This window comes from Eubalaena glacialis, chromosome 9 (assembly GCF_028564815.1).
Source record: "Eubalaena glacialis isolate mEubGla1 chromosome 9, mEubGla1.1.hap2.+ XY, whole genome shotgun sequence".
NCBI lineage: Eukaryota > Metazoa > Chordata > Mammalia > Artiodactyla > Balaenidae > Eubalaena > Eubalaena glacialis.
Genome location: NC_083724.1, coordinates 87,648,506 through 87,661,800, shown reverse-complemented (window position 1 = coordinate 87,661,800; position 13,295 = coordinate 87,648,506). Strand labels below are relative to the sequence as shown.

At 44.9% G+C, this 13,295-nt stretch overlaps 1 protein-coding gene across 1 annotated transcript in view; it reads left to right on the top strand.

Annotated features, from left to right (window-relative positions):
- Positions 1–13,295, top strand: part of FBP1 (fructose-bisphosphatase 1) — a 26,573-nt gene extending 13,278 nt beyond the window's left edge. The window contains exons 3-7 of the mRNA XM_061199300.1: positions 371–463; positions 6,316–6,456; positions 9,410–9,547; positions 11,263–11,382; positions 12,967–13,295. Coding sequence (XP_061055283.1) covers positions 371–463; positions 6,316–6,456; positions 9,410–9,547; positions 11,263–11,382; positions 12,967–13,158 — 684 coding nt within the window. The 3' untranslated portion in view covers positions 13,159–13,295. The remainder of the gene's footprint in view (positions 1–370; positions 464–6,315; positions 6,457–9,409; positions 9,548–11,262; positions 11,383–12,966) is intronic.

Genomic DNA, 13,295 nt, shown 5'->3' with positions numbered 1-13,295 from the left:
TCGTTACAATGTGTTCTTTTTTTTTTTCTTTTTTGGCTGCATTGGGTCTTCGTTGCTGTGCGCAGGCTTTCTCTAGTTGCAGCGAGCAGTGGCTGCTCTTTGTTGCAGTGCACAGGCTTCTCATTGCGGTGGCTTTGCTTGTTGCGGAGCATGGGCTCTAGGTGCGTGGGCTTCAGTAGTTGCAGCACGCAGGCTCAGTAGTTGTGGCGCACGGGCTTAGTTGCTCCACGGCATGTGGGAGCTTCCTGGACCGGGGATCAAACCCATGTCCCCTGCATTGGCAGGCGGATTCTTAACCACTGCGCCACCAGGGAAGTCCCAATGTGTTCATTTTAAATGTAAAGTTGTGTTTTCTTTTTTTTTTGCTCAGGGTAAATACGTGGTCTGTTTTGATCCTCTTGATGGATCTTCCAACATCGACTGCCTTGTATCCATTGGAACCATCTTTGGCATCTACAGAAAGGTAAAATGTAATGGATCAAGCTCCTGGTTTGGGACCAAAAGGAGAGTTAAGGTTGAACATCCAGTCCTGTTTCACTATTGGTGGCACAGCCAGAATGTACATCATGAAACCCTGTGAGGCTTGAAATAGGTTTATATGTCAAGTTCTGACTTTTTCCAGCCTTAACTGCATAGTGAAAATCTATTAGGTTGTTAAAAGAAAATGTAGTAAAAGGTGGGTGGGAAGAGAAAGATATTTCACTCTTTTAACTGTACCTTGCTTTCTTTTGTGACAGAAAATAAAATTAAAAACAAAAGAGACAGTGTAGGGTAGCTGCAATGATGTAACTATGTGAACTGAGAATTGTGAGAGTGTGACAACAATAGAGAGTACTTATATCAAAATTGTCCTTTAAATCCTCTAAATCAGGGGTCTGCAAACTATGGTCTCCCTGGGCCAAATCCAGCCCATTGCCTGATGGTTATGGCCTGTGAGCAAAATATAACTCTTTTGAATTTTTGAATGGCTAAAAAGAAAATCTAAAGAATAACATTTCATGACCCGTGACATTTATATGAAACTTAATTTTCACTGTCCATAAAGTTTTAATGCCATATGGTCAGCTCACTTGTTTACTATGTTGCCTTTGGCTGATTTTGCACTGCACAGGCAGGGTTAAGTGATTTTGGTAAAGACTGTGTGACAGTAGAGCCTAGAATATTTACTATCTGTTGGTTTATGGAAAGAGTTTGCTGACTCTGCTATAAATTATAGAAAGCACACTGGTACAGTGTGGGGATCCAGGCTCGTGCCCTGGGTCTTTTCTATTTGGGTGACCTGAGCAGGTAACTCTACCTCAAAAGTCTCTTCCCTTCTCTTACTTTAAGTGTGTGTGTGTGTGTTTGGGGGTGGAGGGGGGCGGTTTGGTGGAAGTGCATTCAAATATATACAAGTGAAAAATAGAATGAATAGCCGTGGGCCCATCATAAAAAATGGTGAAATCTAAAATATGTCATCTTGGTTTCAGCCTTCTTGTTTATTTTAGAAATAAAACCTCACAGATGCCTTTGAGGCTGAGCCCTTTCCTTCATCTTAATGGACGTGGTGGCTAGTTCAGCCAACCTCTGAGGTTCCTCCAACTTTCCTATTCTGGGATACAGAGGCCATAACTTAAGAAGTGAGACCGCAATTTGTGCTTTGTTTTTCAAAGTGACTTGTTGTCTACTATTGCACATAATCTCCTTTCAAACATGGGAAGTAGGACCACCATGGGACAGTTCTCCTTCATCATTGAAATGCATCTTGCGTTTGTCTTGGCCGGGAGGCAGATCAATTTGAGTAAATGAAAGTTCTAATACTCATACCAGAAAGACAAAGGCAGTAATTAATCTGTTTTCCAAGTCATACCATGAAACATCCCATTCTTGTTATAGACATGGAGGCATGTAATTTTACCTGCAAGGTATCAGATCTATACAGTATAGCAAGAGAACTTTGCAGCAAAATTCTTCATGTAGAGAAAGACTTCTGGTAATGACTCAACCAAAGCTAAAGCAGCACTAATGTTTGCCAGCCCCAGTTTCCACCTTAAACCCCCAAATAAAGACTCTTTTTAAGGAAAAAAAACCCTAGAAAACTGACACTGGCTATCACCTAAAAAAAAATCAAAACAGCCTGCAACAGCAACTCGAATTACAAATGCTAGAACAACTCAACAATGAGTCTCCACACTCTTCTCAATAAACCTGAAGTGACTCTCTTAAAAGACCGAAAGAGGTGATGAGTGTCACATTCCCTTTAAGTCACTTCAGTTTTCAAAAGCCTTATTGATTGTTTGAGGATTTATGGGGCATAAATATTGACTGTCTGATGCTTTAAAGGAGACCTTTCCTGCTTTCTGTAGAGCTGGATCTGGGCTGGAATTCAGCTCCCTGGTGCACCCGCTCAGTGGCATAACATTAGTTGGTAACTGGAACTCGGAAACAGTGATCTGGTCTTGCCCACATGGTGCCTGGAAATAGGCTCCAAAGGGATCTCTTAGGGCCTGTGGTCCAGTGTTTCTACAAAGTTCCTGCCACAGCACCTCCGGAAGGGTCACCTTGCCTCTGGCTGGAGACATTCAGAAAAGGTAGAATTCTAGAGTGTTTGTCCAAATATTGGGTCAAAATCTGTCTCCCTGTTGCTCATATGGCCTTTTGGAGCATCAGAAAATAAGACTCTTTTACATGCTTGGAAATGGCTTTTTTGCCCTCCCCTCCCCTTCTTTTAAATCTTCTTTAGGTTGAATATCTTTCATGTGAGATGGTTTTTCGACCTCTCTAGTGTGGTCACCCTCTATTGGATACATTCTAATTTTCAACACTCTTTAAAAATATCCAGTCCCCACGACTAAAAGCAGAGTTTCAAAAGTGCTCTAGCAGCTTCAGAATCCAGTTCACTTCCCTTAACTGGGCACAGGGAGATGTAATAGCCATATGGAATGTGGCTTCCTGACATTGATGCTTACTAGCTCTGTGGGACCTTGGGCAAGGTAACCTCTTGTTTCCTTATCCATAAAGGGGAGATACTGAAAATTAAGCATAACAGCAATGAAGATAGTGCCTGGCACATAAAAAGTGCTCTATAAATGGTAGCTATTAATATTACTTGTCTTGTTTTGTGTATTAAGATTCAACAGAGAGTATCACAACTCAAACTACCTTGAGGAAGGAAAGGAGGGAGGGAGGGAGGAAAGAAAGGAGGGAGGAAAGGAAAGGAAAATTATTGGTTCATGTAACTAGAAAGTCCAGTGGGTAGTACAGCTGCATTCAGGGACTCAGGCGACATAAACAGGACACACTTCCTCTCCATCTCTATTGCTCCCTCCTCTCTGGTGGCAAAATGGCTCCCAGTAGGTCTGGGCCCACATCCAATCCTTTCAGCAACTCAAACAGAAGATGCAAACCTCTTTTCCAACAATTCCAACAAGAATATCATCTCATTGGCCCTGATTGTCTTGGCTTAGGTCATGTGTCCATCTCTCAACCAATCACTATGGCCTGAGGCATGCAGTGATCTGATTGGCCTGACCAGGGTCATGTGCCCACTCCTGGAGCTGAGGGCCAGGGGGGTAGTATTTTGAGGAAGGTTAAGGTGCAATTATCAGCAGAAGGGTGATGGGTGCTGGCCAGGCAAAATCAATGGATGTTCACTGCAGATTATAAACGCCTTGAGAGCAGGGACCTTCTCTTATATATTTTTTTGTCTGCTAGGCAGCCTGGTACAGTAGTAGGTGAACAATATTGGCTGAGTTACTGAAGACTCTGCCATATGCCCTATGAGACCTTCTAGGGAGGGTCTGGCTGCCGCTCTGAGGGAAGACCATCTGATGATATGACAGCCCCACCCCACTTTTGCCTGACTTTCTCCTCCACCACCTCAAGTCTCCAGAATCCATGGTGTCTTTCGTACTCTATATGGAGTGGTGTGGATTAAAACAGGGCAACACCTACAGCAGGTGGTGGCCTGGGATAAGTAAAGGTAGGGTCCAGAGGCTTTTTAATTTTGTCAAGTGCTTTATGCACATTGGTCCATGAGCATCCCCATGAGACTGTAATGGATTCACTTGGAACAAAGGCATTCATTGCTGAGGGTTTGGAGGAGGGAATTCATGCATTAGAAAGGGGGTCAGGATAGAAAAGTATTCCTCCAAATTAATGACTAGATGGAATTATTTTGTCTTTCTTTTGAGTATATGGATCATAGATAATGTTACCATTTCTTATTCCATGCAAGGAAGTTGAAGGCTGAGATTATTTGGTGACAGTGTTTCAGGGAAAGGCTGTTCATCCTTGTGCCACAGACAGACATGGGTGGTTCTGGATGAGGTGAATCTCTGGGGGACTTTTCTTGGTGGAGAACTGACTACTCCAAGCCTAGGGGCTTCCAGTCAACTTATTTATTTACATATTGTCTTTGTCTTGTTTTGTGCTGCACTTTCAGGGTTAAGTAGTTATGACAGAGGAGGCAGTTAGAGCCTGACTGTTTTCCTCATACTGTGTCACTGGCTTTGAAGGAAGCTGGTTCCTTTTTCAAGGTTGTACACTGGCAAAATTTGGAGTTTGAGAAACAACTCAAATTTTTGATACTGTGTTTAGTCTGTGTTTAGCTGCACTGCACTACCCTGTGAATACAAACCAAACTAAATTAAATAACTTGACCCAACCCAACCAGCCAAGCAAGCAACCAACGACCTAGATGAAAACTATTAAACACAAAGATTGGAGACAAGGGGAAAAAAAGAGAGAAATGGCTTTTGTGACATTTCCTTTTACATGAGTAGTTCTTAAGCTTCAGTGCAAGAGTCAACTATGGTGCATGGTAAAATACAGATTCCCAGAGCCCACCTTAGAAAGTCTGACTTAGTAAGTCAAGGCTGCAGCCCCAGAATTGCATTTTAAATAAGCATCTCAAGTGATTCTGATGTACGTGGTCTCTGGACCACACTTTCAAAAGTTATAGGAAGAAATTACCAGGAATGTATTTCTTTTTTTAACATTTATTTATTTAGGCTGCACTGAGTCTTAGTTGTGACACATGAGAGCTTTAGCTGTGGCATGCGGACTATTAATTGCAGCATGCGGACTTAGTTGCGGCATGTGAACTCTTAGTTGCGGCATGCGAACTCTTAGTTGCGGCATGCGAACTCCTAGTTGCGGCATGTGAACTCTTAGTTGCGGCATGCATGAGGGATCTAGTTCCCTGACCAGGGGTCTAACCCAGACCTCCTGCACTGGGAGCATGGAGTCTTACCCACTGGACCACCAGGGAAGTCCCATACCAGGAAAGTTTTTGCTGAGATGATCTCCATCTCTGGTATCATGATACAGATAGATGCCCTTACTTATTCTCAGCCCCTGGAATCTGTGGTTGGGGAAGGAATAAATGAAATTGGCAGAAACTGCCCATTTTCATTTCTGTTTAAATTCAAGTAGAGAATATTCAAGCTGAAAGATTTGTTTGAGGCTGTTTTGAGAACCATAGAAGCCAACTGTCAAGTGTTAAGAAGATAATTATCAGTTAGTAATCATTGATTAGGAGCCATGCCTTTAAGTTTTTCCTTTCCTTAGTATTAGGGAACAAACTGAGTCACACGACCCAGTGGGCTGTGTTTTTAATAAAAAACAAAGAAAAGATTAGTGTACATGTCATGTTCTAAATGTAAGTATTGTTTTATTAAATTTTTGTAGTTGTGTGTGCGGGTGCATGTGTGTTCGTTCTGGTTCGTGATGCAAAATATATTTTTTTACTGTGGGTCATGGTCAAAAAAAGGGAAAGCATTTGCCCTACACTGTAACAACTCCGCAGAGAGATTCTCAGTTGCCGTATTTCTGAGAATTTCTTTGATGTGTGAGTATGGACCACACTGCTCACTGGAGTATGTGCTGCAACTGGCCGGAGCTCATGAAATTGATTTCCTTACCAGACTTGAAGCCCTGCAGCCCAGTTTTAATTTGTTTAAATAAAGATAGAGTAGGCAGGGGAAAGACATTGATGACTGTAATAAGATTAAATTAGTAGGAGCTGGCAAGGAGGCATGCTCTTTTTTTGAGAGTGATAATGGAGAGATGAGGGAATATCAAATTAGCAAAATTGGAGGAGGACCCTGATTGGAAAGAAGGATCCAGATGCAGGAAATTTGGGGTTTGGTGGGAAGGCCGCTGTGGTAATATAATCAGGATATTACTGATGTGAGGAGGAAGGCCCCTCTGGGAAGATGCCCTATTTCATTACGAGAGCACCTTGATAATGCATCTTGCTAATGGATGAACTGCAAAAAAGAACCACAAAACAGAACACAACAAAAACGGGTTTTGTTTTCTTTGTTGTCCTAGATTTCAACTGATGACCCTTCTGAGAAGGATGCTCTGCAGCCCGGCCGGAACCTGGTGGCTGCTGGCTATGCACTCTATGGCAGTGCCACCATGTTGGTCCTGGCCATGGCGAATGGAGTCAACTGCTTCATGCTGGACCCGGTGAGAGACCACAGGGGAAGCTGGGTGCTTCGCTGGTGGCTGTGAGTGAGTGTTTATTGTGTGTGTGTGGGGGGAGAGGCAGTACCTAGAGGTGGAAGATGAGGCCCATGAAGGGGCAGAGGTGATGGGTTGGGGAAGGGGGGAAGGGAGATGGAGGGGCCATCAGGAGAAGATTATCGAGGTGAGAAATGGTGTCTGTCCAGAGCATAAGGAGTCTTTCTTCCACGATGAATTCTTTAGAGTGGACATTACTCAGCTGACTCAGATGCCCACTGGGCTGAGTAGGCCACACAGATGAGTGGAGTGTGCTAGGAAAGGATGGTCAGGGTGGTGGCAGGGCAGTGGTGGGGCATTGGGGAACTGGGGAGGTCTGGCAGTTGTTACTCCTTGGGAATAGCGGCTCAGTCTTGCCAAGGCTTCCAATGTTTCAAGAAACACTGGATTTTTAGAAAATGTAATGTTTCTGGATGTGTAAAACACTGTGCTAGCCAACTAAAACACGTTTGTGGACCAGATGGGGCCCATAGATGGTCTGTTTGCCACCCACGCTATCCATTACTAGCTTAGTTTCCTGAGGTGAATGGGTGTCCCAGCTGAAGCAGTGGACCACCTCATTTCTTCAAAATTAGCTCCAAAATTCATTTGATGTGCACGTGCACGCAAACCTTCAGTGAACCCCTGTGGTTTTGAAAGGCTTTGACGAACTCAAGGAAGTGAAAATAAAGAAGGAAATGAAGATAATTCCTTAGTCTGTCCAACTTATAGAGAAAAACTCCCTTGGGAGTTCCCTGGTGGTCCAGTGGTTAGGACTCAGCGCTTTCACTGCTGGGGCCCAAGGTTCAGTCCCTGACAAGACTAAGATCCCATAAGCCACATGGTTCGGCCAGAAAACAGAAAACAAAACAAATTCCTCATGGAGAGGAGCCCAAGGTGCCATGAAAAATATTCATTAACAATTTTTAATTTGTGGATAATTTCTTCCACATGTGTATTAATTGGAGTTCTTCATTTATTCTGTTAGATGACAGTTTCGACAGAGCAGATAAATTGAGCAAAGAAATCTCTTTACATATTTGGCATAACTAAACCCACCATTGAAATGGACTCCATAGAATCACCTCCCGTAGGTCGGCAGATTCATTATGCATTTGGTCCAGTGTCCCAAGGGAAAAAGAATTGAGGTTATAAATACCTTTCAGTTTTAGAAATGTCCTCAGATGACATTAATGAGACTATCTATTTGGTGCTTTTTACTGACAAACCGAACACCAGGTACAATCAGCTGCTAGAATCCTGTGAGGGGCGGGTTGCTGGTGGTGGGGCCTCGAGGTTTGTGGGTGGCGGGTGGGATAAATCAGAATGTAGGCTGCCTTTTTCCCCCGCACGCTTGCACAACTGGACTTTGCCTCCTTGGAAGCACCTGTGCTTAATAAGTCAACAAGGGTAGGGAAACAGCACAAGTTTAAGCCTCCAAAGGAGGTGATTTCAGGGTAAAATAGTGGCAGAACCCGAGCGAAGTTCACTCTGAGCCCAGGATACAGTTTCCGAAATCACTGATGTTTCGGATTTATCCTCTCAGCAGGCATTTACCGCTTCCCCAGACATTCTTCTGGTAACTTCTGTGTTACCTTTCAGTTGATGGATGTGTAGAAAACATGAAATCTCTTCTTATGTCCAGATTGCAGACCTTGTGTCCGGGAGTAAGTTTCTGTGTGTTTGATAGTCTTTTGCCCTCCTTACGCTTAATGGCCACTCAGTGTTTGGAGGCTGCGCTACCCCCTGCTGGCTGACCTCCCAGATCTGATGAATGCCTGGGGGGTGGGGGTCAACTTAGTGCTTTCTTTTCATTTTGGCTGACAGTTTCCGCTAAGAAGACCACAACAGCTTTATTTGCATTTCTAGCAGGCTTTAAGGTTTGAAAAGCTTTTCAGTCTCTTTCTCGCGTACAAGAGACTAACCTCCTTCACAGCTAGGATGCTCTGGCCAGGTACCAGGGCGGGGCGCCTGCAAAGCGTGGCTTCATGAGCACCTGTTGTGTAATGGCTTCATTTTCCAGACTTTTACCAAAAAACCATAAAAGAACAAAAGAAAAGAATCACTCACAATGATACCTTTCAGTGACCACTGTTAATTCTAGTCTCTTTTCTTCCCCTGCCCTCCTCTCTCCCTCCCCCGACTTCCTCTCTACTTCCAACGTGTTCCATATTGGCAGGAACCAAGCTTTGCTACGGGAATAAGTGGCTGGGGAGAGATGTGTCCAAGGTGCGACCTCCCTTCTTAACTCTGTCTCCATGGAGCAACCTCCCTCCCCAGATGGGCGGAGCCGCAATCACTCTCTTATCAGGGACGCGTAGGAGCCCCAAACAGTCCTCAGTCCAGAGCTATAGGAGTTATGTGACACCTTCCTCCAAAGTGCGAATCTCCTTTGAAGAACCTAAGCCTTAAAGGCATCAGCTTAGCACTGGGACTTTGTGGGAGGCTGAGTTCTCAGAAGCACTCTGTAGATCAGTGAGCGAAGGCACCGGAAGCTATATATGCTGTGGATCGAAACTCACGGTGCTCGGGTAAAATGCCATCAAGATAGAAACGAAAAAATGGAAAGCTAAGAGCAGCCATGAACACGTTGGTGTCACTCAGCTGCCCATCTCTCCTGATATCCTACCTCCTGTCTGCACCAAATTTTTTTTTTTTTTCTCAAAGGCATGGGTGTCCCAGGCCAAGGAGAAACTCCCTTGCTGGTAATCATTTCACAGTGTTACAAATATTGAATCATTATGTGGTACACCTGAGACTAACACAATGCTATGTCAATTATACCTCAGTTGAGAAAACAAAAAAAATAAAAACCAAGCTCTTTGTGCTGAAGGACACACGTGACCTCAGGCCTCACGCCACCCCCTCCCACAGGCCTGAAAGAGATGTCACGGCTCCACCTTTCCTTCCTGTTTCACAGGCCATTGGAGAGTTCATTTTGGTGGACAGAGATGTGAAGATCAAAAAGAAAGGGAGCATCTACAGCCTCAACGAGGGCTACACCAAGGACTTCCACCCTGCTGTCGCGGAGTATGTCCAGAGGAAGAAGCTCCCCCCAGTAAGTGAGGGCTGCGGGGTCGGGGTTGGGGGAGGGCCCCTGAGTTATGTGTTGATTCATGATCTACCCTGGAGAGAAAGGCGGCAGGGACAGAAGCGGGTGGATTCCACTGTGCTGGGGGCTGGAACCTCTGCCCTGAGACGGCAACCCCTCTGCCACTTTCTCTTGGCAGAAGAAAATCAGGACTGTAAAGTCCGCCAGATGAATGAAGTCAGGGCAATAAAACATGCTTCACTGCTGGGGTCCCTGATCCCAGCTGGTACGAAATGTGGTTCTTGCACCCCAGGCCCCAGCCCTGTGGCACCTGAAGGATTTCTATCAGTCATCTCTAGACTGAGAGCGTCCATCATGGCATCTCTCTAAAGAGGTTACAAATCACTGAACACGAAGAGAAGAAATGGCTGTTTGTAGAGATGGTTCTATGTAGGAATATCCAATCTTGTCCTACTCTTGTTACTGAAAGCTCGGCCTCTCTGTACACACCGGTGCCGAATCAAATCTCGGAGACAGAGTTTTGGGTGAAGTAGAAAAAGATAGCTTTATTGCTTTGCCAGGCAACGGGGGACACAGTGGGCTCCTGCCCTCGAAGACTATGTGTCCCAGGGACTTCCCTGGTGGTCCAGCGGGTAAGACTCCGAGCTTCCAATGCAGGGGGCCCGGGTTCAATCCCGGGGAACTAGATCCCGCATGCCACAGTGAAGATCCCGCATGTCGAAACTAAGACCTGGCGCAGCTAGAATAAATAAATACATAAATAAATATTTTTTAAAAAGTTTTATAAAAAAAAGAAAGACAAAGAAAGAAAGAAAACTGTATGTCCCACCCTGGGAGGATTTGATGAGGGTTATATAACAGTGGTTCGAGGCTGGGGTCTCTGACAAGATTAGGGTGTGAGCAGGGCCTGCCCGCCTTAGTCTCATCTCAGGTGGTTTCCTAATCTTGACGACCTTCTCTGTTCCCTTTAATCTTGCCTCAGGTGGTTTCTTGGCCATTCCTCCCTTGATTAGCAACTGTTTAAATCTGCCCTTTGGAACTCAGGGAAGGTCATGGAGGCTGGAGTCTTGCCTACAAGAAATGGGGGATAAAAGGGCCTCCATGCCTGGGCGCCCCACCGGGCCTCACTCAGTTTCACTCTTGCTTAATGCCATTGAAGGCTGCTGTGTTCTGAGGAAGGAGCCCAGATGTTGTTAGTTTGGCATTCAGGGCCCTCCAAGCTGGCCCCAGGCTCTCTCTCCAGCCTGGTTATCTCTCCTTCCACCTTTCCCTAGAGATCCCTTCCTGCCCCCAGCTGCACCAGGCTCCTCCCAGGGCCCGAGGCAGACTGCATGTGCTTCTCTAGTTGCCCCACCTTTGGCTGGGCAGTTCCTGCTCCTGCAGAGATGAAAACCCCACCCTTGCCCCCTCTCCTTAGCTCTGCAAAATCTTTCTTCTCCTTCAGGGTCCTGCTAAATGCCTGCCCCACCCCAGAGCCAGAATCCACCACACCCTCCTCAGGGCCTCCTCAGGTAATTTGAGTTATTGTAAGATGTAAGAGGCTGTCTCCATTATTCCATTTTCTGCTGCTTGGGGACAGAATTTTCATCACATTTCCTAGCACAGCCCCAAACACACACCTTGATGGTGCTCTGTTTGATTGTTTAATCAAATAAACATAGAGGACATGAAGAGAGCTCTCTCTTCTGTAACCCTAACTATTGCTGGTCTTAACCTTGTAGGACAACTCAGCCCCCTACGGTGCCAGGTACGTGGGCTCCATGGTGGCTGACGTTCACCGCACCCTGGTCTATGGAGGGATCTTTCTGTACCCAGCTAACAAGAAAAGCCCCAACGGAAAGGTAAATAAATCCCCTGAAGAGTGGTTGAGAAGCAGTGGATTTCATTTGCAGCCTGGGGGATTTGACTGAGGAAGAAAGAAAGGTCATGGTAGCTGTCATGCTCTGCAGTCGGGTGCCAAGGATGTCTGTGGCATATTCTTTTCTAGATTCAAGGCTGTCCTGGTTAAAGCCAGGTGATATCAGCTAAAACTGATCTCTTGAGAGCCCTTCCATTGCTAAAGATAAGTAATGATGTTATGGCCAGAGGGTACTAAAAGTGCTTCCTGCTTCCAGTGGATACACATGGTTTGGCTTGGGCAAAATGAATGCCATTCATAAAATGAAATGAAACAGTCCAGCCTCATTACCAAGGCAGCAAATCACATATGCATCCCAAACAGAGGTTTTCTTTGATTGCTTTCAAAAGGCATAAAATTGAAATGACTAGTGAGCTGACATTTGCTGCTTAGAAAATGCTACCTTTCTAGGGAAGGAAAGCATCTCTGGGGACACCTAGAGCTTTCAGGTAAGCTGTAACTGGTGCATTGGTCTCATGCCCACAACCTTCTTACAAGCCATGGGGTGGGCTGTGCTTGCTCATGCTGGCGAAGGGACACCCACTTTTCTTCGACACAGAGGGACAGTGTGTCTCCTTCTCAAGTATTGTCCCTTTGTTTTTCCCAAAGGACAGATAGGTTTTTCTTATTTTATTTTATTTTTAATGTGAGAGAAGGAATAGGAATAATCCCCATAAGATAGTTAGAAACGGATGTATTTCAGATATGCTCAGATCTCTGTTTATGGCATGTGGCGTCCAGTTCACTGAAAACATTAAAACACCCACTCTTACCATAGCCACCTACCTCGGGCATCCCAACCTATGTGATTAGCCTGCTTTATAGCACTTTTCTCTAATGCCTCAAAAAATTGTTCCTTAACACAAATATTGAGGTTCCTCCTTTTTCTTTTTTTTCAGTTTTGCAAATCTGACCCTGACACCTGTATGGAAATAGAGTCAGGAAACACCTGCAAAAAGCTGTCTACTCAGTAGGCAGACTGCATGAAAATGCATACAATAAAAAAGTTAATATTTAAAAGTAAATGCCAAGATGTATAACGTACTAAATCCCAACCCTCAAGCCTTAGGAGAATTGTAAAAGGAATGTGTACAGAGTTGCAAACAATATTATACTGTTTGGAGGAGCCAGTCTGCTTTCCAGATGTCTGCAGCCAGACACTACCATGGACTTTTAAATGCTTATAGAATAGGCAAAGCTCCATCCAAAACACACACAGAATCACTCATTAGGTCCAGTTTCCGTGCTATAAAGAGAAGGGAAACATCGGTTCTGCCAAAATGTCATTCGGTCCTGAGCCCAGGTGGTCTGCCTCACATTTGCATCAGGCAATCTATTGCTGGCTCTTGATGGATGGCTTAATTTAACCAAATGGTTAAATTAACCATTCGGTCTTAGATGCAACCTTGTGATGGAAAGTAAGGGAAAGTATCAGTTAATTTGATCAGCTCTGCACTATTTTGCAATGAAACAGATTTCTTTTCTGTGTAATCTGTTCTGGTCTGAGAATGCTGCTCTTGTTTTCCAGTTGAGACTATTGTATGAATGTAACCCCATGGCCTATGTCATCGAGAAGGCAGGAGGATTGGCTACCACTGGGAAGGAAGCTGTATTGGACATTGTTCCCACTGACATCCACCAGAGGGCGCCAATCATCTTGGGGTCTCCTGAAGACGTGACTGAGTTCCTGGAGCTGTATAAGAAGCACGCTGCCAAATGAAGAGCTGGCCTTGCCCACACCAAATAGAATTGCCTTTTATCTGGACCTTTGATCTCACAGGGTGCTACCCCATTCTGACTGTGCATCAGATATTCCTAGACATAGAAATAAAAAGTATGGATATTTTCACCATCAAA